Source organism: Schizosaccharomyces osmophilus, chromosome 2 (genome assembly GCF_027921745.1).
Source record: "Schizosaccharomyces osmophilus chromosome 2, complete sequence".
In the NCBI taxonomy this organism is placed as follows: domain Eukaryota; kingdom Fungi; phylum Ascomycota; class Schizosaccharomycetes; order Schizosaccharomycetales; family Schizosaccharomycetaceae; genus Schizosaccharomyces; species Schizosaccharomyces osmophilus.
Window position 1 is genome coordinate 1,830,817 of NC_079239.1, and position 26,877 is coordinate 1,857,693.

Below are 26,877 nucleotides of genomic sequence, written 5' to 3' on the forward strand. Positions count from 1 at the left end.
GAAATTACGCTCATTTTATTTGAGATTCTCGTTTGAAAAATCTAGATTGCGAGAGAGACACTCAATTATATGTCTGCAGTCTTTCCTTACATACTAGATTAGAGTTAGTATATACTCAATTAAGGACTTTAAAATTATTCACTTACCGTTAACATATAAGGATTAGCGGTATTTCCCGTAGTGTCTGCAAAAACCTCACTCTCGTCAACCTCTGTAACATATTCATCATTGTACTTTCGAAAAACATCGGTGTCCAGATCACGCATATATGTCCAGTAATGTCCAAACGTTGCCTGTCCTCGATGAATGAAAACAGCTAAAAGGTCATAACTATGTTTTAAATGGTCGTCAAACAAATGCATTCTCTCTTCTTGCTTTTGCTGTTCTTCCTGTGCCAACGCTTCAAGCTCCATTTTAATTTTCTCGGTCTCCTCTTGAAGAAGCTGCGGCAACATTTTGCTTATAGGCAATCGCGAATTTTTCTGATAATCAGCCCAAGTTGAAAGTGTTGTCAATGTGTCTACTGACGATAACAGTTGTGAATTCGTAGTCATCAAAAATTTTCGACGATGTTGCAATTCACCAATTTTTTGTTTCATATTCCAATATTTTTCCAACAAAGGTGCCATTTCTCCGTTTTCATCTTCCACATAGTGATCCATGTGCAACTCTTTCCCGAATTCAACGTAGGCATTAGACTTAAACGGTTGGCCGGTAGAACGATCAAACTGTACCCGTTGGATTTGTAGTTGTAAAATCATCGGAAGTTCTTTAATACATAAAGAACGTTTAGTAGTTTCGTTGCCTAAGTCGAGCGTTACTGTCTCAAAAACGCCATCCAAAACATCATATAAGGTTTGCCGCTCTTTGTACAAGTCGACAATCAAATGCGAATACAACTCTTCACCTGATCGAGTTCCTTGACTATCATCATGTAATGTCTGCTTTGTTTTACCATAAAATAGTCGTCGAATTAAATCTTCATCTGAACTATCTGTTCCTTCATCATTCTTCGTTGGACCTAAAGAAACCTCAATTTGAAATAGAACATGATCGATGCATTCAGCAACATCCTGCTGGCGTCCCAAATCCAAAGACGAATTTATCTCTTCTTCTGATATATCAAAGTAAGGCATTTGCGTATCTTCATCATTATTTAAAGGAGCCAAATTGATTAAATCCGATGTAGAAGTCGAGCCACTAATGTTTGAAGGAGCGCCAGTTTGTTCGCTCTGTTGATGAATTTCTGTATAAGTATTGTTTGATTCCATCGGGTGAATTACGGAAGAGGATGTTGAATTAACCTGTTCCATAGTTAACGGGATTAAAGCCAAATACGCCAGTTTCGATGATGGAAGGATAGATGAACTTTTCGTGGTAATAAGCTGTTGAAAAAGAGAACGAAGCTCATAGGTGAACTGCAAAGCGCGTAAAAATTCAATACGATTTACGCTACGGCCACCAACCTTTTTAATAGCTTCTCTCGTTTTTATCATAGAAACATCTTTATTGTGATTAATTTCCAAGACTGCATCACGAAGAGGTTTAATGATAAAATAGTACTGGAGCAAGGAATTCAGATAACAAAAATTCCCTGTGTTTTCCAATCCTACAGGAACGTTTAAATTGGGTGGCTCCTCAGGAAGGTCAAGGTTGCCATGTTCCAAAAAGTGCATTATCAGCTTTGAATTCCTAGATTCGCCAATGCATTTTAATGCCGACTTCAAACGGTCTGATCTCTCTGGTTGATCCTCAACAGCAAAAGTATAAACATTTATTAACATATCATCTGACACGTCACGGTCCTGAACTGCAAGTGATTCATAAGCGTCGTCAGTGGTCATAACAGTGTCAGGAACCTGAGGAAGATAAGAAGGGTCTTGAGATGCTAAAAACTCATATAAAACGGGACTATTTCTTTCCTCGGCAATGCACTTGATTGCTTCCATTGCCTTTGAAGAATCATCTTCAGACTTGACCAGGGCAACAGAAGCTATCATACCATCCTCAGTATCTGGACTGATTCCAAGCCAATTATAAGCCTCTTGGACATTGTAGAATATTGCATATGTAGAACGAAGATATTCCAAAAGTCCTTTACTATTTCTAGCACAAGCGACTGTTTCCAAATTCTCGCGCTGAACTCTTATCGATTCAGGGTGTTTTTGTATACTATTCCAGAAAGTATCTAATATATGCTTGTCCGTATATTTGAAGTTTTGGGCTAAAGCGGAAACCTCTGTTTCCAAAGAAAGAGAAGTATAAGCAGATTGTATAGCATCACTGGAGACGAGACCAACTTTTTTTTCGAGCTGAAGCTGATTTTTCAACAAAGAAGTTTTTCTAAGGTTATAAATATGTGCGAAAGCATCTACGTAAATTCTTGCATTATCCGGGTCGTTTTCTTTTTGTTTGTGATAGAAAAAACAAACTAATTCATCAGGGTAATCATTCGTAACACCAAGAGCAATGAAAGCGGGGTCATCGGGCAAAGAAGCATTGTTCTGATGAAAAATAGAAGTGTACATGGGAGCAACGCTATTATATGCAGGAACATTTAAAGCGGAGATTAAATAAGGACGGGCTAACTTTGCGGTTGCATTTGGACTGGGAACAAGAGAATCTTTCGATCCTTCCCGGTAGTTATTTGCCAATATAATAAGCTCATTCCGAGCCAATGTTAAGTTTATTCTTTGCTCATTAGATAAAGGTTCGCTTGCTATGCTTGGAACAAAATTTGTATTTTCAGAATTAAAGTGAAATGAGAGAATGTTCATAAGTTTTTGAATGTGAGGCCCTCTACCAACGTGTTTCTCAAAGGTACCTTCCGGCGCAGCACTAATAGAGCGATGATCATTATTGAATAACACATTGCGAAGGAACAACTCCAGGGAAGAAAAAGTTGTATAGAGAGAAGGAGAAGATTGCGATACTTGTTGTTGAGATGCAGGCTTTTTTGAAAGTAAAGAAGCAAAGGAAGGTCGACGAGAGTCTATGATGTCCTTGATGCATGAGGCATCCAAATAGCTGTTTCTCCATTCAACTTTGACGGTTATCTTTCCATCTTCAGACTTCCATTGCCTAGACAGTTCCGATAAATCGGGGACATTCTTCTCTACATGTTCATTAAACTGCTCTGCTTCTTTTACCAAACAATACGCGACTATTTGCTCTGGCGGGGTAAACTCCACCTCGGGTTCTATTATGTGAGGATAATCAACTTCCTTTTGTATTTGTACACGAATATGCTTTCGGGTTTTCTGGCAAACGCACCAGAAGTCATAAGGATTCTGCTCAACAGAATCAACAGAGGAAAAATGCAATTGCCAAAGATATCTGGCATTGTGTGGACTCCAAGGATTATTCCAATCCTTTGAAGATCCGTCAAAGACGTCTAAATCCTGTATTAATCGATTCGGACTTTTCCTAATGTTAAGCCCTTGCATATCTGCCATTCAGTTTTACTAATAAATATTCAAGTTTTTGCCGACACGAAATATAATATTTTAATGCAACAATAGCAGAGATCTTGAAGAGAAAAAGAAAGAACTTATAATAGTGGGATTGGAAGATATTGATTTAGGGCTGGGTTTTACTGCATCATCTACTTTATGTACTCTAAGATAATATAAGAAAAACATAATAGTATAGAAACTCGTATTATATTATATAAATAATTTAAATCCTTTAAAGATTTAATCTTTAGCAGTAAAAAGCATTGAAGTAGTGATAACAAACATCAATATATATAAATGAACAAAAAAAAAGCGACGGCAAACGAAGGACGCAAGCAGAAAAAGAGGATACTGATCTCGCCTTTAGAAAGGTAACAGAATTGTTTACGAGAGAAAGCACATAAAGTATCATAAAAAATAAGAAAAGCGCCAATAACAAACAAAGAATTAAAAGAATTGTTATGTACAGTTCCCAAAACGTATTTTACGAAATGAAAACCTTGAGCTCTGTTTTACGAAGAACAAACTGATATTAAGTGATAGTCAAAACAGTGCAGAATTGGGAATCTCCAAAACAAGATTATACAATACGCTAACTCAATAGCAGCCATTATCGTAAAAGACTAATAGCTTAAACGTTGCTCTAGACAAGTCCTAAATAATTTTTCAAAGAAACCGTTTAATGACGAATTATCAAATAACAAGGCGCTTAGATTTTTGTGAAACACGATTAAGAGTCTCCATTCGTACGGAGCGAAGAAAGTAGTTCAAAATCCTTTACCGCTTCGTTGGACGGTGAAATTTGCTGAGTGTTGTTTACCGTATTGTCAACAATCGGCGGTGTAGAGACGTTTGGCGGTAGATCAGAAGCCGTCATAGGAACAGGCATATAACTGAGCATAGGACTGACATACGAATGTGAAGTCATAGGAGAATTCGATGTAGAAATAGGGATAATAGGAGAAGGGTAAGTCACCGGAGCCGTCGCCAGGGTGGGGATCATACTTGGTAATAGAGGGTTCGCCGGCTGACCATAACGAACATACGAAACTTGTAAGTGTCTTCCACCATACTGAGAACCGTTCAAATTCTCGATAGCATCAGCGGCTTCATGCTCCTTCTCGTATTCTACGACACCGTAGCCTCTGGAATAACCGTTCGATTCATGAGCAATTTTTGCTTGTACAACGTTGCCAACGCTACCAAAAAGATTAAACAAGTCTTGATTAACGGTGGCCCATGGCAACTAAATTGGTTAGCATAATAAATAACTTATAAAATACATACGTTACCAACGTAGACTCGGTTTGATGGGGAGCCGTATGAGAAGGCATTATCCACAAGCTCATCTATTGCTGGTGGCATACCAACCATGGTTGGCATGTACAGCGGATTATTCATCATAGAGGAAGCATCATGAGAATAACTAGGGAAGCCAACGCCACGTACAGGGTATGAATTATTTTTATTCTTGGCAAAACGATCCAAACGAACTTCAAGTGTACGACCCATGTAGGCAGTGTTGTTTAGCATTTCGATAGCGTCATGTGCGTCTTTTGCAGAGCTCATAAGGACGATTCCTATACCACGGGAACGACCATCCTGGTTCATTTGCACGTCGGCACGAACAACGGTTCCAACCTGCCGGAATAAGTCCTTCAGATCCTGCCAACGGACAGAATAGGGAAGCTGTAAACTATTTAGCAACACAAAAAAGCATTTTTCAGCGTACGTTTCCTACAAATAACTGCCGGCCAACATCATTTCCTCGATCAAGCAGATGCCCATGAGACAATGCACGAGAGCCAAACTTGGGTTCTTGCTCACGATCCTGATGCGAGTTAGCAAATAGTAATTATGGATGTAGATTCCGTAAACGCGGATCACCAATCCTAGATATAGAAACCTATAAAGCACATACTTCTCGAACGTAAATGAGGCGGCCCATATACTCTTTGTTGCTAAGGGTTTCCACTGCTCTTTGTGCTTCCTCACTGGTCGAGTACTCTATGATACCACAACCCTAAACTTGTAAGCTATCTTTATACATCCTAGTATCGCAACGAAATCATAACTAAGATTCATAGACAGTACCCACTAGTGTTATACCGTCACTGTTTATAGCATTGTGTGTGACATACCTTTGATAGACCATTCGGTAAATTTAAGATTTCCGCATACAGTACATGACCAGCTTGTTTCATAAAATCTTTCAATTCATACCATCGAACTTGGTAGGAAAGGTTTCCGACGTATACACGACGTTCCTGCTGACTGTTTTGTTTCCCAGTGACCAAATGTGGATCTTTTAGAGGAATTTCTTCATCGTGATAACTTCCTCGTTTTCGCATCCCGCTGACATCTCCGTATATTCTTGGAGACATTGATCTTTCACGGTCCGTTGCCGGCAATGTCTGATTCGGTACATATGATGGATTTGTTCCAGTCTAATTTCGTTAGCCTCTCCTATTAAATTTCAAACAGCCATTACCCATTCCATTTGTCCAGGCATCGCTTATTTGTTGGTGAAAGGCATAATAATTAGTCCATACGAACCATCTCCATACTTATCACATTACTAAATAATACCGTATAGGGATTAATGGAATAGGTTACCCTTCTACCGTGTTAACAACAGTAGTATTATTAGTATTATAATATTGTCATCATTACCATAGCTGCCCAAATGGATGCCGTCGAACACGAGATGGGTATGTGTATCAAGTGAAATAAATAGTACACTGTTCATAGAATATAGCCAAAAGTCGAATCTTACAGTTTGGAGAATGCGATTGCTGATTCACAGGAATGTACAATTTTGCTACCTTGTCAACTAGTCAAACTGTTAACTCAAATAGCTCTTTCATCATCAAAAGTCGTCTTTGTCTGTATTAAACTCTCATCATTGTTTTCATCTTCATATGTATATCTTGCATAAACAATGATTTGTTTACTTATAATAATACGACAATTCTATAAGTTTATACATAATAAAAAATATATTCTACTATTACTATTCGTAAAACGTTGAAATGCAAATTATATTATGGAGGTACCGACCATAGCAGCGGTGTAAGTGTCATAACCCATATACGATATTTATTACTAATGTCGTGTTATTATTATTGTATAACAATAAGGATTCATGAATGTAATGAATAAAGAAAAAACTGTTTAAACAAGAGTCGAAAGAAGACAAAGAAAATAGTTTTAGACGAAAACTTTGTTACAAATCATAAAAATGCGATAATTACCTGGCAAATATTCAGATTGGGAGATTTGACTGATCTAGCTAAATAAATTGTCCTTACAACTTTGTTAAGTGAATCAGATCCCTGGAAGCTATTGCTATTCAATCCAAGTAGTACCAAAGCATCCAATTGAAAGTAAAACATACAATTTACTGAATGGTTATTACACATTTTTCCATTGAATACTTATTCTCATAACAAGTGAGATTCAACCTGTGACAGTATGTACATACAATCTTAGTATGACATGTACGGCCAATAAAGAAATGAGGAAAACTAGCAAGAATCCTTATATTCGAATAAATAGAAAGTCTAAATAAATGATTTCATTAACTCTTGACTTGTCATAAATAAAAAAGTCAAGAGTTAAAGCAGACAGACATCCATACTGTCATCGTCTTTTATTATAGACACATAAGAAAACATTAGTCATTTTCACGCAATAAACGGAAAAGTAAACCATAAATGTACATAGTTAGAACTTGCTTTGATAGGATTTTAACCCAAGGGTAAACCCGCCAAATAAGAAATCAAAATAGTCCTTCTGAGATGTCGTTGCATTCATAAATATTTGTTTTGTAAAATAAATTAGAAAGGTCAGCGAACTTCAGTCTCAACGTTAATAGAAGCAAAAGCATGATTAGATCTTTGAAAACTCTGATCATAATATTATGCTTGCTGCCCATATTCTGTATTCCACCGATCATATCGTTCCAATCCGTCCAAATTCACACTAGGTCTAATTACTCTAAGACTCTGCAGGAAGTCTTGAAGATTAATTGGACGAATTAATTCCATCTTTGTGAATAACAGCGATTCTCCCAAAGCTCGCAATGGACCCATAGCTGCGTCTTTGGCCAAAGCTGTTAAATCAGATCCAGAGTAAAATTTGGTAGCTTGAATAATATGTTCGATGTCCTCATCCGTCAGGTAATGCTTTTGGTGTTGCAAAAGATTTTTGATATGAACTCGTCGTCCCGTTTCGTCAGGTAAAGGAATATAGGTTCGGCGAACAAATCTTCTGCGAGCAGCCTCATCAATTGACCATGGTACATTTGTGGCTGCAAGAACTAAAACTCTTGGTTGATCGGCTGATTCTCTGGAAGCAGCAGCTCTTGCAAGCGAAGACCACTGGATTAGGAATTCCGTTTTGATTCGTCTCGAGCTTTCATGCTCATTTCCATCAGCACTCCTAGCCGATAATAGCGAATCGATTTCATCTACGAAGATTATACTAGGAGATAGCTTTTTTGCTAACGTAAATAGAGCTCGAACCAATTTTTCCGATTCTCCCAAAAATTTGGATGTCAAACTTGATGCCGATATTGAAAAAAAGGTAGATTTCGATTCGGTCGCTACCGCACGAGCTAGCATTGTTTTCCCTGTTCCTGGAGGACCGAAAAGAAGCATACCACGAGCTGGTTCACGAAGACCCTGAAACAAATCTGGTCGCAAAAAGGGGTATACGACTGCCTCCTTCAAAGACTCCTTCGCCGCATTTAAGCCGGCAATGTCATCCCAGAGTACTTCGTCTCCTTTAACTACAATTTCTCTTAGAATATTCCTTCCTAATTCCTCCTCAATTTCTGGACATTCATGGAGTACTTGCTCTTCTCTGCTTTTAACAGTCTGTGTTTCTGAAAATGGACTCATGTTTGCATTCGCAACTTTTTCTGTGGAAGAAGAAATGTCCCATCCGTCGTTGACACTACGGGAAGACATGCTGTCATTAACGGATGAAAGTGAGAGCTCCGAAGGAGATAACAATTGTCTTAAAAAAGGATTGTTAAAGTTGGCCGGATGCACAAAAGAAGGAGAAGAAGATGATAGTTGAAATTCAGGGACTTCAAAAGAAGCGGGGTCCGTCTTTGCGAGTGTGTTTGTAGTGGAACTTGAAGAGGAAAGTTGAATAGGTAGCTTTGATGCAGGACCCGACGGAGATGGAGATCCATGATAGTTCTTCGGAATCGCAATTGATTCTGAAGTCTCTGAGGGGCTTAGCTTCGACAAATTACTCTTTTGCTTTGTATTACTTGATGAGGTGGTAGAGGGAAGATGAGAAGACTGCGGCTGGGGACGAGCACTTTCAAACGAACGAGCTGGAGGATAAGTATGGTGCCCTTCAATTTGAGGATTATGTGGCTTGTAGGCGGCACTCGAAGCAATGTAAGAAGGTGGTAATGGATGATCTGTCTTCTTGGAAGGAGAAAGTAGTCCCCAAGCAAGTAGCGCAGCTTTATTCGCGTTTTTCAGTCGTGACTCTTCTGATGGAGGGTTGATGGGTTTAGAGGGTTTGGGTGATGAGAGGAATTTGTTACCAAAGATAACACTTTTTATCTTGGAGGACTTTGTGAATTTTGGTGGGCTATTTCCTTCTGTTTCTGGGGGAGTTGGGCGCAATGATGTACGGCATATCGTGCTGGCCGGGGTAACTAAAAGTTGGCTAGAGGAACTAGCATTGCTTTGCATGGTCCCTGTGGCCGAACCTCGTCTCTCCCGACTTCCTTTCGGTCGATACTTCGCAGGCCTTTCTTCTTCTTTATACGGTGCATAGTTGACTGGCTGAGGATTTTTGAGTTGTTGGAAGGCAGCTTCTTGTAGCACAATCTCATTTCTTAATTGGTCAACTTGCGTTGTGAATTGTTCCAACATGCAAATAAGTGCCTCTGCGTACTTTCGTTCTTCTTGGTTCAAATCTTCGATAGTATCTTGGCAAAATTGAAAGCTGGGATTGTCGAGTATATTTTGTTTGGCTTTCTCAAACAACACAATCGCGTCCATATAATCTGAAGACTTTTGCTTATGCAATGCTACCTTTGCGAAGGTTTGAGTCGCATTGTAACATTCTTCTAAGCTCATTTTTCAGCATTCTCTTACTACTCTTAAAATAAACCAAACAAGTAAAGCCAACAGGCAAGAAGTTTTTTGGGGAAAGTAGGCGGTGATCAAGTTCTTAAACGGTAAAGGATCTGTTCTGAATGTCGAATGATGGACTCTCTTATGGTTCAAACGATTTGTACAAAATGCAGTATACGTGGAAATATGACTCTCAAGTGAATTTCGTGATTTTCAATCCTAATCAAACTACTCAGAAAAAGAAAAAAAAGAAAAAACGTTCTAACTAAATAGTCAAAATTATACTTGAGAGACGTGCTCTTATGAAGTTTCCACTCGATCTTGTGATCCAAAATTAATTCTAGTATATGATTGCATAATGACGCAGAAGGACAATTACCTTTCTCGTAATGTAAACATATATAGAAAAGAAAAACAAAAAATGTACGAGAATACAATGAGTGATTTATAAAAAAACTTACTCGTGGAAAAGCTACGCTTACTGCTGCTAATTTGCTGTAGGAGTTCTGATATATTAACATTTTTCAACTATAGAGTATCCATTTTCATAATATTTCTTCATTAACTTTTGCATAAAATAAGTTAAAACATAAAATCATTCTACTCGGAAGAATTTATCAATTGGCAAAAATTATAAGTTTATATAGTAGGAACCCAGCTTGATACAACCATAAACACAAGCAAGAAAAGGGAATGTCGAAAAGTTTTGAAGCTTGACTCGGTAAAATGATTAAAATTTTCAAAGATAACTTTAAAATCAATCATAAACTTCGTACATAACTACAGTGTATTTGTATATAAAGGAATACTCAACATTTGGCCAAACAGAGAATCCAGTCATTGCTGAAATCGTCTTAATCCGGATTTTTACCAATTTAGTCATTGGCCATGGAAAGGATTTGAGCAGACTTCGTCTTCAACACAGGAGTCGGTCTCTTGGGATGGCTGTAATGTTGAATGCGCTGCAATTCACCAACAAAGCTTTGACCCCAGAATTGACTAGTGTATTTACTGACGTATCGATACAGCTTTTGTTGGTTTGCATCTCTCTGGTTATCTGGCAAGGTTAATGCTTCATGAATGGCATTTGCCAACTCCTCCGTATTCCAAGGGTTAATTACAATGCTGCCATTTAGGGATTGAGCTGCACCAGCAAACTCACTGAGAATCAAAGCACCGTGACGCTGTTGCTGAGTGCAGATATATTCGTACGAAACCAAATTCATACCATCGCGGGTAGAGGTAATCAAACATACATCCGAAATGTTGTACAGAGCGACCAATTCTTCAAATCGAACGCTCTTGTGCAAAAAGTGAATTGGGGTATATTCTATGGTTCCAAAGCGGCCATTAATACGTCCAACGAGTTCGTTGACAACAGCTCGTAAGTTTTGATATTCTTCTACGTCTTGACGTGATGGCACTGCAACCTGAACCAACACGACTTTGCCTACCCATTCGGGGTATTGTTCTAAGAAAACTTCGAAAGCATGGAATTTTTGAGGAACACCTTTGATGTAATCAAGACGGTCAACACCAACAATGACTTTGACACCTTGTAACCGACGTTCCACCGTGGTAATCCGTTCTTGAACGGCATCAGATCTTAAAGCATCTGCAAACTTTTCTGGATCAATTCCAATGGGGAAAGTCCCGACACTTACCATTTGACCATTGTATTCAACGCCATTTGGCAATGTACTAAGACCAAGGATTCGAGAGCAGGCAGAAAGAAAGTGGCGAGCGTAATCATATGTATGGAATCCGACTAAATCGCAATTCAAAACACCCTCAAGAATTTCATTGCGGACGGGTAAAACACGGTAAATTTCACTACTCGGGAATGGAGTATGGAGGAACCAACCAATTTTGATGTTTTTCAACTTGTTTCCAATTAATTCACGAAGTAACTGAGGTAGCATCATAAGGTGATAATCCTGCACCCAAATCAAATCACCATCGCGTAAGCTTTTAACAATGGCCTCGGCAAAGGCCATATTGGCTTTCTTATACGCCTCCCAGTTCTCCTCGTCAAAGCTAATTTCGCCAGGGTGGTAGTGAAACAATGGCCATAAAATACTGTTACTAAACCCATTGTAATGACGATCAGCAAGTTCATCATCTAAGAAAACGGGAATTGCACTGTACTCGTTTTGCAGTCGCTCGACAATCATGGGCTTTTCTTCTTCGGGAATTTCTTGTCCTATACGCGTATTTGTTAGTCCTTGTCGTATAAACGATTCATTAAAAGCGAGGAATAGGAAAACTGGTTAAAATGTGAGGAAATATCAACATTTTTGAACGAGACAATCTCCTCCAGCAAATAACACCAACGTTTTCCAAACAAATTTCCTCCAACAATTGAGTCTTTATGAATTATTATCACAAAACATACCACACCATCCTAACCATTGAAATGTCATCAATTTCTTCAGACCACTCAAGGCACTGACCAGGCCACCTGAAGACATGCTAAAGTCGTAAGTACCATTATCTTTACGCTTGATAGTAATCGGTAAGCGGTTGGAAACGACTATTAGACGACGGGTTTCGGAATTTGTATCTTCTGCAGAAGATTTTGCTGCTGCTTCAGAATTCGACATTATTAAGCCCTTGCACTTTTATAGAAAAAGTATCGTAGAATTCTTACTAGATGACACTAGTTTACTTTCCCTTTGGAGTATAAAAAGTTTATAGGTATGGGAGTTTGTAAACGGTAAGTGTTGTCAGTACTTATTATATGCAGTTCATTTTCCAGAAAATGCGTAAGAGGGGTATGATGCTATATGCTCCAGAGGGGAACTAACATCAATTCCGACAACCCTTTCAATCAAGTTTATTGAATTTTTTCTTTTGTTTTTTTTCTTTTCTTTTCTAATTTTTACTTTCTATGTATTGGAAAATCATACCAAGAAAAGTTAATATTATACTCAACTAACTTATTTATACGATATGGAAATGAACAGAAACTCCCTACTCGTAAAATAATACTTTAAAGGACAACAATGCAGAATCGTCCTGTCAAGCGAAGATCATGGATGTCAACGATCGATCTCTACTATCTTTGTTTCGTTTTTGCTGAATTTTATGCAGATGAATCGGATTTCTACACTATAAAACTAAACCCTAGAAAAGGAATACAGTAGCAATACATTCAAGTAGCCTACAGACAAACTGCGTCTTTTATTAATGAAACAGGGTTAAAGTAAAGACAGAAGCGTTGTATCCAGCAACTTCTTACTGATTTTCAGTTTGGATTTTCTTAATTTCGACACTAATTTTTTCACCGTGTCGAAAAGAATGATATTCGGTGACGAATTTCCATGTGACGTAAAATGTAAACAAAAAAAATTCAACCACACTCTGAAAATACAAAAAAAATTGCAGGAAGATAGCTCCCAAAAGAATGAAACAGTGTTTAGTTATCTATACAGAGAAAAAAAGGGAAAAAAGGGGATCATAAACAAAAAAGATGACATTATATTGAGAAACATTAACGGCAAGAGAAGAATTTTCTTTTTTTTTTTCTTACGGAAAACACATCAAAAATCAACAACATATTCCCATCGTCCTTCTGCCAGTCCTCTTGCTGTATCGTCTAATAACACATCTCGTCGACTTCGTACATACACTGTTCGGTCCAAAACCTTTTGCTTATAGGATGGGAGCATCTTGTCAAAAGCCGGACTTTCACATAACTCACTTAAATTTTCTACAGCAAGCTCTAAATCACGCTGATTATCTTCAAATATCTCGGTTTGATTGTTTCTCACAAGATAATATGCGAAAGCGTACGTCCATTTTAAGGTCTGTCGACATTCAAACAAGGTATCAACAGCATTTTTTAGAAATTGTACTTCCACCCATGATAGATTCGAGTCCACCTGCATCTGGGTCATGCGATGATAGGTTTGGTCATATAGCTTATGGTCGAGTTTAGCAGACTGTTCGTGATTTGCAAACCGATTATAATAGTGCAAGTATCGCTCAAGAAATGCCCGCGAACGAGTTTGTGCGTCTCTAGCATTTGTCCCACTTTTTTCTTCATAGCGGTTACATGAATACCAGTTTGTGCCATGTTCGCTCCATGGACCCAAACAAACCCAACAATACTCGTATTTGCACTTTTTGCATGACATATGATTACAGCCACCATTTTTTTCTATTGTCGTAGCGCATTTTGGACATTCCTTTGTGTTGGCGTGAATCCAATTTGCCGTCTCCGAATCGTCTTGACATTTTTGTAACCATACCTTCACAAGTGGGCATATCGCAGGCTGGTGATTATCCCGACCGCAACCAAAGCAAAACTGTTTTCCGCAAAGACATGTCACGGTTGGTACAACCGAATTTAAGCTGCTTTGGGCAACATGACACTCGATGGCATAAGGACAATCGGGTGCTGGACACCAACGAAATGAGTCATTATCGTCAACAAAAGAACGATCCAGTAACCTAGAATACTGTACGTGGGATTTTTCATCTAAAAGCTTTAAAATCGACCGTTGTGAAATAATCTGGCTACATCCTTCTTCAGGACATTGAATCATAGTTTCTCCTTCTTGAATTCTCGAGACAAGATAATGCTGGTAACAAGATAAACAAAATTCATGGTTGCAATCGGCGCTAAAAAAGGAAAGCTTACCCTCATCAAAACAAATGGAACATGTACCCTCCTTTTCTACAACTTCATGTTTTTTCTCATCACTTTGTTGAACGCCGGCCTTATGAAGAGTTGTTTCAGGGTCATCAACGTACATTTCTAGCAACTTTTCTCGATTCCATTTGGAATAGCGATACAAACCCAACGCTTGCTCTCTTGTTAAACTGATGATAGACGTCAATTGTTCAATTTTTTCATTTTGCCAGGACTGAAGATCATTAGGACTAGCCACCTTGTATTCTACGTCGTATGCCTTCCGTCGTTTTTTTTCCACCGTAAATCCATAGTCATCAATACCAACATTATCTGCGTCAAATTCTTCCTCTAAATCCGAGCCTTCAAAGGCTTCTTCGTCAAACACTTCTTCTTCTTCGAAAAATTCTTGGTCTTCTTGGTATCCATCAGACATGATGTTTCACACAATGTCTTACACAATCCCAAAATGATTTGCTCTTCGTCACAATCCTCGTAGCGATTCAAACCAAGGCAATTTCGGTTTACAGCTTCCAATTAAGACGATTCCGGATCCTCTTTTCTAGTTTCTATAGGTATATATATTATAGGTATACAGGATAAACGGGTTCAATGGAAATGAAGGCAAAAATAAATCCTAATAAACGAAACCCTTTTACGCGTTTTTTGGCCGAAACCCAAGTTTTTACCAGCAAGACTTTCAGTGAAACAAAAGACACGAAAACAACCTGTAAATACAGAAAATCAATTACCCTTCTTGGTAGCCGCTATACGGTATAAGAGCCTAAAGTGATAGAAGTAAAGGAAGCGTTTGGTGGTTATGATTGTTGTAAGCGAATATTTTCTTAAACTATTATAACGAAAAAGGCTTCATTTCACTAAATGCTTTCGGATTCTTTGTTGCGTTACACAATTTGATTAGATACGCTTGGTTAACAGCCAAGCTACGCTTACTTGGAAACCTCCAGACACGGTGAAGGAAAGGATCAATACCTGTTGATACAAAATTAGAAGTGAACATAGATATTGTTGTCATTATTTATAAAGAGAGAAACTATAGCTTTTATCATAACGTCGAAAGAAAGCTGCTTTTGCAACTAAGACATAGTAAACAAACGTGGCTGAACGAATCATTGGTTTCGTAACATAATTTTGATGGACGAAAGCAACCTTTACAGAGTTTTAGAAGCATTGAATGTTGTTCACGCTCCTGAATCTAGTCGAGAAGCTCGATATGAGGCCCAAGGGGTAAGTTAAAGCTCTTTTTGATCAATTGTAGCTATTGGGGTTACTAACACGAATATAGTTGTTAGATAATTTGAAAGAGTCTTTTGATAACAGTTCTTCAGGTTTCCAGTTACTAAATCTAAATGATGAAGTTTTAAAAGCTAGAGGGTATAAAATTGATATTCATGTAGTCAGGCATTTTGCGTTAAGTCTTTTTGAAGCAAGCATTCATGGGAACTGGAAGAATTATGATGACCAAACGAAGCTTTCTCTAATTTCTTTCCTCTGTACCTTCTCTTTGCAAAATGCAGATGCGCTCTCTGTTTACTACGTCCGCAACAAGCTAGCTTCTGTCTTTATAGAAATTGTGAAGCGAGATTGGTATAGTCATGTTTGGAGAGAGCAATTTGATTCATTTTTGCAATCTCTCTGGAACATGAATGTGGAGCATCGCCAGCTTTCCTCTTTTATATTACGTGGCATCATGGAGGACTTATATCAATATGATGATCCTGTCGCTTCCCTTCGCTCTCACATTTTGTTTAATGCCCTAATCAGTGTTTTGTCCTCCTCTCGCACCCTTCACAAGTTGTACCCATCCGGTCTCCCTTATTCTGTATCTATACCCGAAAATAGCGAAGGATGGCTGAACCGTTGGTCATCAACACTTGACACCGAATCTGATGCATTAGAAAGTCTGAAATGCTTCAAGAGCTGTCTTTCTTGGGTCGCTACGGACTCAATCATTGAAGCCAATATTGTGGCCCGGATTTGCAACATTTTAGTGAATGGACCGATTCATTTGAAAACACATGCCATCGACTGTATATACATTTGCGTCACCAGGAGCATGGAAATTGATGATCCTCTTTGGGCAACAGTTGAAGAATTGTTATCATCCGAGGGCCTTTATACTCTTCATCAAGTCTATTCAAACATATCCCAATCCATAAAAATTGAGGACTTATCTTCTTCTTCTGGTGATTACATTTTACTGAAAAAACTTGCCGAAACCATCGTTGCTCTTGGACAGTACAATTATTTGGATTCCAGTCGACGAAAGGCTATCAATCTAAATTGTCTAGATACTTATTCTTCCTTAATCCTTGAAATTATGAAGCATCCTAGTTTATTAATTAGTGCCATTTCCCAACATTTTTGGGTCTTGGCTTTGCGGGATCCTTTAATATCTAAACACGAAAAATTTCAAGGAGTTTATCCTCAGCTGCTTAATGTTGCATCAGAACGATTGCTTCGTTTTGAAGATGCCGTGGTTGACATGATGCCTGAGTCCCCTATAGCTGTGTTTCTCGCTGAAGACGTTGAAGGGGTCGCTGCTGTGCATTCTTTTTGTGGGAATTATCGAAGATTTATGTTCGACATTGTTCGTCTCACTGTTTCTATAAAGCCCTTGGAATCTTTAAGTTGGGTACAAAACAACTTTCAAAGTATCTTGGTTAACAATATTAACCAGATTAAATCTCAAACATCTTTTTCGTCAAAGACGACTCCTCTTTATTTAATAATGGATGTAGGCTTTTCAACTATAGAAGCTTCGCTTCATGGAATTACACGCTGGAATGAGAATGTAACTGATAGTTCAACATATGAACTCATTTTACAAAGCTTATTTTTATGGTGTAAACAATTGGTTGAAATCGAGTTTCAGGATCCTATGCTTATAACACGACTCATTAGTGTCCTGGTTTTGTTCACATCAATTCTGGCTCGTGAAAATACAACCTTGCTTGGGATTGTTTTGGAGAAAATTATTTCCGCAGTTACTTACAATAACTCACCATCGTTATACGGATTTTCTGATCTTCAGAAAGTCAATGAAATGCGAAGTAGATGTTGTTTCGAATTGGTCAGACTTGGAGAATTAATGCCAAATCCCTTGATGAACATTTTTGATCAGCTACAGAGCACTATTGACCAACTTGGCACGTATACAACTCTCAGTGGTTCAGAAATTGTGATGCTAAAAACATTTTTGTTCGTAATTTCTCAGTTCTCCGATATTAATCATGTTCTTAAGAATGAATATTTTGAAAAGCTTGTGGGTCCTGTTGTATCCACTTGGCTCGATGCTCAGCCTCCTGTAAATTCTCCCATGGAATTTTTAAATCACGTAAAGCTGCCTCAAATGGCTGCATATCTGTTTGCAAAGTATCCTTATAATGCGGATTATACAAAATTTGAGCTGGATACAGATGCATCCTCTTTTCAAACGGATTTGGAAGACAGTCGGAAATGGTTATGGCCTATAAAATGCTTAGGTCGATTTTGTGAAGCTACTTACAGCAATAGACGGATACATCCATCAGAATTTGATGAACAGAAAACTTTGTGGTTGGTAATCCTTCCAAACATAGTTCCTGGGTTACTGAAATTAATTGAACAGTTACATTGTTGTTGCGATCCCTCTTTCATCTCATCATTAGGAACACATAATTCTGCAATTCTTCAAAAAAGTATCGTTGAACGCTTTTGGCTTCACGGTGTTAGTCAAATTTCTAAAAATCAATTTTTGGAAGAATCATATAAAATGGATGTTTCTGCTAACAAGTTGATCCATTCTTTTGGACACTTTTTGCGTCGATTGAGGGAGTACTGTTATGGAGCAATCGCTTCCTTTACGAGACTTGGGGAGCCATTCTTCGCAATTCCAGCTTTGTCAACCTCCTTCCTTACTTCATTTTTTAATCATGCTTCTGGCCTTAGTCTTCATCAATGGACGTCCGTTGTCAACGTTATCATAAAACCATACTGTTTACATTGTCCTCCTGCACTCCGTGATGAATGTTTATTACCTCTTCTTCCTCCTTTGCTTTCCGAATTGGATCGGAAGTTGGTGAATGAATGGCGAAGCATAACCGAGAGAGGTCTTCTTGTTGAAGAGGATACCGAGGAAACAGACGACCTTTCAGAAGAAATGATAGAAGAATCTTTACTTCGCCATCTTACTTATGCTACATCAAAATTGATTACGGAAACGTTTTTACAAATTACACCTACACAATCCCGTTCGACGATCTCTTCAGACTTTGTTGAAAAAGAGTCATCGGCCAATGGTTCGTCCAAGTTATCTGATTACGTTTTAGATAATGCGATTATTTGTGAACCACTTCTAAGCACGCTTTGCCATTTATTAGCTGTTCATGATTCGAGAACAGTTACAATTGTTGTGAATGCGTTTATAGCAATTACACCTTTACTGGTATCTGAGCGTACCCATTCGATAGTTCGAGAGTTTGTTTGTCAACAAGTGTTTCAGACTGTCATAATGGCTATTAATGATTCTTACTTTGAGCAAATGCAATCTGATTTTGTCCGGTTGGCTTGCATTATCCTTTCTTACTCTCAAGGAATTACAGACTCCTCCTTTAGAGTTTTAGCAAGTATTCCAGCTTTGGCTTCACAAGAAAATTTGCTGAATACGTTTGCGAATAGGTTCCGCGAAGCATCTACGCTGAAAATCCAAAAAGCATTACTTATGAGATTACTTAATTCCGGAAGAATTGTACCGAGAACTGATAGAAGAGCTCTAAATTCAGCTGTGCTTGATGTGAGTGCTAAAGAAATGTTGAAACGATTTGAAAAAAGTGTCAGTCTTCAGGACGATACAAATAAGGGTGATATTCTATCTAAAGATGAGGATACTGGATTGGCTAATCTCTTTGGTTAATAAAGGAAAAGGAAAATAAATGATCATTGCTTCAAACAAGACTTTTAGTATGATAATCTACTTGTACATTGTTAAAGCAATTGGATATGATGAAACACCAAAGCTTCTTTGGCTGTAATCTAATGTGATATGTCGCGATGGTAAAAGACTCTTTTTTTATAGTCATCCTATTTAGTTTAGTTTTAGTTGCTGAAAGTACAAGTAACGAATAAATGCTACGATAATTCAATGCTACACAAGATACCATAGTGTTTGTTTAAAGAGCAAACCAGATCAAATTTGAATGACTAGCATAAGCGGAAGTAAGTAATAGTCTTCATTTAGGAAAGTATGAACGTTCAAAATATTCTTGCTTATTCGGTGTTTTCACTGATTAGATGTCCCTAGAAAAATAAAACAATGAAAAAGAACAGAGCTAAAATTACCATTATGAGACAAAATTAATTCTCTATTTTCTAATTACATAAATTTAGAGGTATCTTTGGCGATCTTCATATCAGTGTTTACCCTAAAGACCGGTTCGACCTGGCCAAGTTACCATAACAAGCTATAACCTCCAACAATCATAAAATTCAGTTTTCGCGAAAAACAAGCTATTTTTGGAGTAATCCAAGGGCATTTGGATGTGGTTTAAGCTGCGTCTTTAAAAACGGTTGATTTGCGGTGCTTGTGAACCAATCGGTCAGAAACAAGATGACGAAAAAGCATGCTTTCAAAAACGCAGAAGATATGAAGAAATATCACCTCAGTGAATTCAATTCCGAAGCTACACCTCTAACAAGACCCGCAATGAAAAGTGAGTTTCTGTGGTGACATCTGTATAGCTGCTAATCATTATAAATAGGCTTACAGCATGTTCCTTGTAAGTTTTTTCGCCAGGGAACTTGTACAAGTGGAAAAAACTGTATTTTTAGTCACGATTTGGAATCTGCGTTCGAAAAAACTGTTTGTAAATATTTCCAGAAGGGAAATTGCAAATTCGGCACTAAGTGTGCATTAGAACATGTCCTTGCGGATGGAAAACGCGTAAAAACACGTGCCCTTACTTCAACAGTACCTGGCGGTCCTATAAATCATGTCGATCAAATTGCTTCTACAATGGTAGATCCACATTCACCAAGAGAGTTAGCTAACTCAGAATTGGGAGCGCAAAGCTCATTGGAAAATAAATCAGATTCTGGAATTGATTCATATAATTCAATGCATATGGCTCCTACTGACGAAAGCACTCTGCCTAACCTGCCATTGGAATCTAATGAAAAGGTAACCGCTCCTCCAAAAAGTAATATTTTAGACCAAGAAAATATTTCTTTTGCCCCTTCAAAAAATAATGTTAATCAAAGTCAAAATTCATCTCCTAATGCTTATAATACGTCTATGAATGCCTCCATATTACCAGCAACAAAAAGGATTATCTCCAATCCCTCTGTGAAGCCTCCCTTGGTGGAAGGCTCTTCATCTTTTTCTTCTATGCCTGGAATGTTATCTTCTCCTCCTTTAACCCCAGAGAACCATCAAATGTTTTATTTACCTATGAATTCCCTGAGTACGGGTATGCGCAACCTTAAGCTACTCCCTCAGGATAATTTATCCTTTGGGTTTAAATCACCATCCTTGGATCGTTCCCAAAGCTCTTCAGTCCTTCCTAGAGTGTCATCAGGTAGTTATACTGGACTTGGCCGTTTCGCAAAAAGTCCTCCTCCTGGGTCCGGACCCGGAGCAAACGGCCTAAAAAATTTAGGAAATAACGCTTTACTTCATTCCTCTTCTGCATCACTAGATAATATGCATGCGTTCTCTAGCCGTCGAAGCGTGCCTAACCTGATGTCTACTCTCGGAGCAAGCCCTTCAAATTTACATTCTTATCTTTCTAAAAACGCAGACAAGATCCAGTCTAGCAAATTGAATGCCTCGCAAAGTTTCTTCCCTTCAGCATCGCTATATGGTTCGTCTGTAGGAACATCTCAAGACGAGTTGTTAAGCACTGATGGCGCTGACGAATTTGCCAATGAAGAAGACTTTATCCCTAATAGCTTACAAGAGCTCTTAACCCCAGCGGAGCTGGAACGAAAAATGAGTCACGGTGATGATTTTCCTAGTTCTTCGTCCACAAATCGATTTATCTCGAAAGCATCATCTGGTTTAAACAGCAGTAATGCTACACCATTTGGTTCAGTGAACGGAACACCGACCTCAAGTAGATTTTATGCTTTTTTTGAGCGAAATAAAGAAGGAAACAATACGTCTGCTAGAATGTCACCGGCTACAATTTCAAAAATATCCCAGAATTCGTTAAATCTTAGTAACACAAAAGCGACTCAATCCAGTCTATCTGCTATATCTGAGACGTTCGAAGCAAAGCTGAATGTGAATGGAAAAAAACATCAAGAGGACCTGGCCTCAAAAACGCCAATTCAAGGTACCGAAAAACAGCCTCTATACGATTCAGTGTTGGACGAAGAGACTCAATTTCGAATGGATGAAGAATGAATCAAAAGTTTGTACAAAAAATTACTTATTTGTCATGTTTTACTAAAAATAATTGAAGTAATAAGCTTCGTTGAGTATTTGCTCAGTGCAAACCCATTTACAATCAAAAGTGTCGTTTAGAGACTATAATGAAATATATAGAACTCATAAGAAGAAAGAATTGACATCAGGTCATCAAACACTATTACAGCAATTCCGTAACAAAATATGTATTTATTTCTGTAAAACTGTTCCATCCATACCCAAAAAATTCCCCGAATAACTTAAAACTAAAACAAACTCATTTTTACCGAAATATTTCATAAAAAACAACGGGAGGACTATCGTAATAAAGGAGCTTTTCGTATTTCTTCTTTGTTAAAACTCTTACATGGAAGTTGGAGATCAACCGTAAAAAGTTGTCAATGGTTTCCCGTCTTCGCAATGTTGCTGCCAAAAGAATTTTACAACGAGGATTGACTACAGTAAGGTCATTCATCGTTGTTGCTAAACATCGTAAATCACCTTCATATGTCTAAACATTTAGACGCGCTGAAAGAGAAATATTTGCCAGATATCAAACAACGTAAATAACAGAAGCTGGAATGACAAATATTTCTTCTTTCAGGACATCAAGAAAGTTAGTATTTGTTTCGAATCAACCTAAACAACATACGACATCTGATGCAAGGACAAGGTCAGCGTAAACAGGTGGATCAACTCCCCAAAGTAAACGTTGAACGGAAAGCTCGCATTCATTTAGATGAGCATTTTCTTCTACACCTTGACAAACTTTGTTATCTCCGTCGGTTGCTAGCACGGAAGCCCCCATTTTGGAGCATAAAATACTGACTAAACCGGTACCAGCACCAAGTTCTAAAACACGAGTTCCCGGGTTTATGGGATTCTGATACAGCAGTTCCGCAAGAGCCATTCCAGCTTCCCAAGTACGTACGCCTGTGGTCCCTGCTCTTAACAAAATATTTTGAGACTCGTACACTTGAACAGAGCAATCACCCAGTGTATATTGTACAGGAGGAATTTCTCTGCTAGAGAGTGACTCTATGTATATGTAAAGGAGAGTCTCATCGGGTTCTGTATGGTTCTGACTGTGTTTATCGAGAAGTCGAAAATAGGACTTCAAAAAAAATTTCGTATAAATGGATGGATACAAAAATTCACCCAAATAAGCCTGTGTAAAGGGTTCGACCAAAACTGACCATTCAATATCAGACGTAACCCATTGAAACTGATCCAGGCTGACTTGCTGCAAATACTGTTGTTTGACTCGTTGTAAAAAATCAGGAATTGTATCCATTAAGGAATAAAGAAAACCTTCAATTGGTCCAAAAAGCAACAATATTTACGAATTACCTAAATACATTAAGTGATGGTTAATATCTTCCTTAAACTCTTAAAGATCATGGCAAAGTAGAGCAATTTATATGAGGGGAAGGCCAAATTTGAAAACGGCTTATGAAATAGTATATAGGCAAGTTTGCTGTTCGATATTTAAGTGTTTTGTTGCCATTGATCTTGAAACTTGATACATACAGGAGAGCCGTATGAGTCTCAATTTATTTCCTATTGGAACACCGATATTGGAAACTTTGTGAGGACGTGAAAGCGATTCGAAAGATTTTTACGTCTTCCTTGATTTTGATAAAAAAATTTACCTTTTTTGTTGGTGAGGTTTGCCGCGGTACAAACGCGCGGGAAAGCCGAAAACTAGCTTTCGTAGTTTACTGCTATTACCTACCAAATGAAATTCGTATTGAAGTAGAAAATGAAGGCTTGGTTATGGCCTTTCATAGGTGGACTTAAATTATTTATATGTATTCTTGTAGTTGTCTTGTTTTCAATTCCTAGTCTTGTTAGTTATATAATCTTTTACGACACGGTTATTCCTCATGCTGTGGTGCAATATCCTGTTTATTTTAACTACACGTATGTTTTAAAATTGTTTACTTCTTTAAAGGTGCTGACCCGTTAACCTGCTTAGAACTGGGTGTGAATATCCCTATGCCAAAGTGAACTTGGATCACTTCAGCATAGATCCTAGGCTTCCTGGAACATCGATCCTTCAATTGAGCATTCCTCGTTCTCAACGTAACCGGAATGTTGGGAATTTTATGGTTTCAGTTGACTTTCATGGAAGAACCGAACAAACGACGTTGAAATCTGTTTCAAGAACAGTCCTATTTCCATATTATTCAACTATACATGAATACATGAAGCTGGTTCTTTGCTTCCCTTTTTATTTAACCGGAATTTTGGACGAACGCGAGACTGTAAGTGTAAAGCTTTTGGAGTCTGAAATGTTTGGAAATCATCGCAGTGCAATTAACACGCTGTCCTCGCGTTTTTATGTTGCTGATACTCCTAAAAGTGCAAGCATTCGAATATTTTCTAAGGATATTGAGTTTTATGAAGTAACTCTAGCTTTTGCATCCAAATTACATGGCATGCGGTATGTTGAATTCTTCTAATTATCTTTTTGCTAATTTATGCTTCCAGTTGGTTCATGTACACGCATAAGGTAACCGCCTTTTTTGTTTTTACAGCCCTCTTTTATTTTACTGGGATAAGTACAACCTTTATTACTTATTTGATCATTTCAACCACGTCAAAATCCCGGAACAGAGTCGCCCAATAATTACAAAATCTTTAGTAGTTGGAAAGGAAACATTTATGTCTTATAAATTTGGTGTAATACACGGTCACGACACAATATCTCAAATGATTTCTACGAATTAAATGATTTATGATTGACGATCCCTGACATTTGAATAGAATCTATACAGCATTGATTATTAAAAGTCTATCAAGCACACATTAGTAGTTGTTTCCTATAAAAAAAAAAAAGGAAAAAAAAAAGAAAATTGGCAGACGCCTTCATTAATATTATTGCGTTCATTAGTCGTAGACTCATCATGAAGGTTGAGCCAGATTGCTTTCATTATTTGATGCTTGAATTAGTTCCTCAAAGAATGACAGTAGAAACCTTATTATTTGTTGACATAAAGCTGCTATTACAATATACGAAAGATCTCGAAGTGTGTATAATAAGGACATGAGAATTTGAACAAGTACAGGCCGCCATTTAAATTTTATGAAACCTGATAATCTATTTTTCAGTTTTTCGAAGAAAGCGACGTTCGAGGAGGTAGCTGGATATTTGTCGATGAATGATAAAAACGGAGAGCCAGAAGTAAGTTCGTTCTGACCTTCAAAACTCTCTTCTCTACTGGACTGAATGCTCGAATATAACGCCGTCGAATCTGGGTCATCTATTCCAGGCATTGAAATTTCATACCGATTTTTAAATTCGTGCAAAAGAGGTGACATGTTGGATAAGCTCTGTATAATCCACTTCTGGATTCCAATTTCTTCTGATAATATAGTAAATCCTGAAGTTAATTCTTTGTTCCGTAAACGCTCTTGAGAAAGAGCATTCTCCAGATCTAGCAGATTTCTGCATGGATTTTCCTTTTGTTTCGCTTGGGAATTATCGGATGAGGATATCATAAATTTTTCTTCTGAAACCATTTTCGCGGGAGAAAATGGCATTGACAAAAAAGGGGAAAAAGAAGAAACAGTGAGTTTTTCAAGCATCATGGGCGAAGGAGGACGTAAAGGGTTTTCTTCTAAATGGTTGTGTTTTTCTTTTCGATACTCTTCCAACTCGTCCTCTAGTTGTTGACAGTGGGATCGTAATTTATGGTTCTCAAACTTCAGATTTGATAAAGTATCTTCATTTAACAAAGACTCCGAAGCAGCTTTATATAGTTCGTTAAAACTCATCGATTTCTTTTCTAGTTCTTCCATACTGGCGGCACATTTGCTTTCCAACATAGAAAGTTGCTTCTTTCCCTGTACAATTTCATTTGATTTCGCTAAAAGCTCCGACTGAAAATTTTCGTTTTCCGCACTAAGAGATTCGTTCTTACTCTTGAGTTTTCTGATTTGCAAATTCTGAGCCTCCTGTGTTAAGTTCATTTCCCTATGTTGAGTTTCAAGGGAACTTAGGTAATGAGCCAATTCGTCAATTTTTCCATTTAACAAATCAACAATTCTGGACTTATTTCTAGCTTGATCCCTTGCTTGATCGAGAGAATCTTGGAGTTCTTTCAATCGCAAGTTTTGACTTTTGATTGAATTGTTTTCCATACCATAGCTGTTAAATTGGTTTGCTACTCTATCGGCAGCAGAAGGCAAAGGATTCCTATAATAATTAGTAAATAAAAAACTCTATTTATAGCATACCATGTGATAGGGGTTGAGTGGGCAAAAGGAGTACTTAAAATATTAGGGGATTTCATCTCTAACTTTTTGGAATTAGTCGGTAGGAGAAGCTTTTGAGCTTGAATCTTAGAAGGACTTTCGATGGAATCAAAAGAGGAATCTTCCATGGCATGTTCTTGAACGGGTGATGATGATGCCTGCGAATGCTGCACCAAGGGAAAGACAAATTGTTCCACGGGATTTTTATCAGCGCTAGCATTTTCACTTTTACTAGACTGTATTAACTTAAATAATACTTGTCGTAGATTATCCTTGGTAATGGAGAGATCGGCGTTCTTTTGGACAAACTCTGATGTAGCACGCTTTTGAAATTCGTTGAGAAGAGGAGGAGAAGAAGTTGAACGTAACAGCTCAAGGTCGCCTATTACTGATAGTAATTTAGTTAGACTAATCTAACGCTCGTTAGTAGGTTCCTATGATGTTGTTTCGACAAGGATTTAATTGGCGACCTAAACGCACAAATTCACGTACTTTTCCTTCCTTTCCAAAGTCGTAGGAATCAAATATTAAATCAAAATCTTGCGGATTCTGCATGACGCGCGAAAATCGCGCCCTTTTGAAGATTACTGCAAACGCAACTCAAACTCTTTGTCCACGTAGTAAACGATCCTCAATCTACTTTTCAATAACTAATTGATAATTTTTTGAAATAGAAGAAAGGCCAAAAATAAAATTTTAATCAACAATGACTTGAAATCGGCTATCACATGGACATTGTGCTGCTGCTAAACAGCTTGAAGAAAGGAAAACAATAGTGAGACAGGCATTTTTAGAAAGGAACCACCAAACCTTAAGAATTATACGGGTGTATATATGTTCGCTATTTGAATCTTTGTAAAAAAACAAAAAAGAATACACTCAACCGATTATGTTTGGAAAAAATGATAATTCGACGAAAAATGACAACTGAAATGAAATTCGTATGAAAAGTCAATTACCTCATAAGATGAAAGCAAGTTTGTTTACAAATTGGAAAGCGACCTTGAAGGT

The 26,877-nt window shown here is 37.8% G+C and overlaps 10 protein-coding genes across 10 annotated transcripts; 3 read left to right on the top strand and 7 right to left on the bottom strand.

Annotated features, from left to right (window-relative positions):
- Positions 1 to 15: 15 nt before the first annotated feature.
- Positions 16 to 3,455, bottom strand: ubp2 (ubiquitin C-terminal hydrolase Ubp2; the record flags this gene model as incomplete). Its single annotated transcript, XM_056182126.1, has 2 exons — positions 16 to 93; positions 147 to 3,455. 2 exons carry the CDS (start codon positions 3,453 to 3,455, stop codon positions 16 to 18), a joined length of 3,387 nt encoding a protein of 1,128 aa, XP_056038781.1.
- A 730-nt stretch (positions 3,456 to 4,185) lies between these two features.
- On the bottom strand, positions 4,186 to 5,967 carry hrb1 (RNA-binding protein involved in export of mRNAs Hrb1; the record flags this gene model as incomplete). Its single annotated transcript, XM_056182127.1, has 6 exons — positions 4,186 to 4,701; positions 4,743 to 5,144; positions 5,188 to 5,286; positions 5,377 to 5,478; positions 5,597 to 5,902; positions 5,947 to 5,967. 6 exons carry the CDS (start codon positions 5,965 to 5,967, stop codon positions 4,186 to 4,188), a joined length of 1,446 nt encoding a protein of 481 aa, XP_056038778.1.
- A 1,408-nt stretch (positions 5,968 to 7,375) lies between these two features.
- spg4 (microtubule severing ATPase Spg4) lies at positions 7,376 to 9,565 on the bottom strand (the record flags this gene model as incomplete). The annotated part of the gene is made up of 1 exon (XM_056182128.1): positions 7,376 to 9,565. The coding sequence occupies one exon, from the start codon at positions 9,563 to 9,565 to the stop codon at positions 7,376 to 7,378; it is 2,190 nt and encodes a 729-aa protein (XP_056038779.1).
- Positions 9,566 to 10,437: 872 nt separating this feature from the next.
- Positions 10,438 to 12,165, bottom strand: tps1 (alpha,alpha-trehalose-phosphate synthase [UDP-forming]; the record flags this gene model as incomplete). Its single annotated transcript, XM_056182129.1, has 2 exons — positions 10,438 to 11,765; positions 11,958 to 12,165. 2 exons carry the CDS (start codon positions 12,163 to 12,165, stop codon positions 10,438 to 10,440), a joined length of 1,536 nt encoding a protein of 511 aa, XP_056038789.1.
- Positions 12,166 to 13,104: 939 nt separating this feature from the next.
- dbl4 (ubiquitin-protein ligase E3 involved in sporulation Dbl4) lies at positions 13,105 to 14,634 on the bottom strand (the record flags this gene model as incomplete). The annotated part of the gene is made up of 1 exon (XM_056182130.1): positions 13,105 to 14,634. One exon carries the CDS (start codon positions 14,632 to 14,634, stop codon positions 13,105 to 13,107), a length of 1,530 nt encoding a protein of 509 aa, XP_056038790.1.
- A 719-nt stretch (positions 14,635 to 15,353) lies between these two features.
- msn5 (karyopherin/importin beta family nuclear import/export signal receptor) lies at positions 15,354 to 19,113 on the top strand (the record flags this gene model as incomplete). The annotated part of the gene is made up of 2 exons (XM_056182131.1): positions 15,354 to 15,446; positions 15,505 to 19,113. The coding sequence occupies 2 exons, from the start codon at positions 15,354 to 15,356 to the stop codon at positions 19,111 to 19,113; spliced, it is 3,702 nt and encodes a 1,233-aa protein (XP_056037710.1).
- A 693-nt stretch (positions 19,114 to 19,806) lies between these two features.
- Positions 19,807 to 21,603, top strand: cps3 (zf-CCCH type zinc finger protein; the record flags this gene model as incomplete). The annotated part of the gene is made up of 2 exons (XM_056182132.1): positions 19,807 to 19,909; positions 19,958 to 21,603. The coding sequence occupies 2 exons, from the start codon at positions 19,807 to 19,809 to the stop codon at positions 21,601 to 21,603; spliced, it is 1,749 nt and encodes a 582-aa protein (XP_056038715.1).
- A 286-nt stretch (positions 21,604 to 21,889) lies between these two features.
- On the bottom strand, positions 21,890 to 22,900 carry efm3 (translation elongation factor EF2 methyltransferase Efm3; the record flags this gene model as incomplete). Its single annotated transcript, XM_056182133.1, has 2 exons — positions 21,890 to 22,117; positions 22,259 to 22,900. The coding sequence occupies 2 exons, from the start codon at positions 22,898 to 22,900 to the stop codon at positions 21,890 to 21,892; spliced, it is 870 nt and encodes a 289-aa protein (XP_056037861.1).
- Positions 22,901 to 23,368: 468 nt separating this feature from the next.
- sei1 (ER-associated lipid droplet biogenesis protein, seipin Sei1) lies at positions 23,369 to 24,238 on the top strand (the record flags this gene model as incomplete). Its single annotated transcript, XM_056182134.1, has 3 exons — positions 23,369 to 23,529; positions 23,585 to 24,052; positions 24,100 to 24,238. The coding sequence occupies 3 exons, from the start codon at positions 23,369 to 23,371 to the stop codon at positions 24,236 to 24,238; spliced, it is 768 nt and encodes a 255-aa protein (XP_056038659.1).
- Positions 24,239 to 24,513: 275 nt separating this feature from the next.
- kms1 (meiotic spindle pole body KASH domain protein Kms1) lies at positions 24,514 to 26,421 on the bottom strand (the record flags this gene model as incomplete). Its single annotated transcript, XM_056182135.1, has 3 exons — positions 24,514 to 25,807; positions 25,849 to 26,279; positions 26,359 to 26,421. 3 exons carry the CDS (start codon positions 26,419 to 26,421, stop codon positions 24,514 to 24,516), a joined length of 1,788 nt encoding a protein of 595 aa, XP_056037718.1.
- Positions 26,422 to 26,877: the final 456 nt, after the last annotated feature.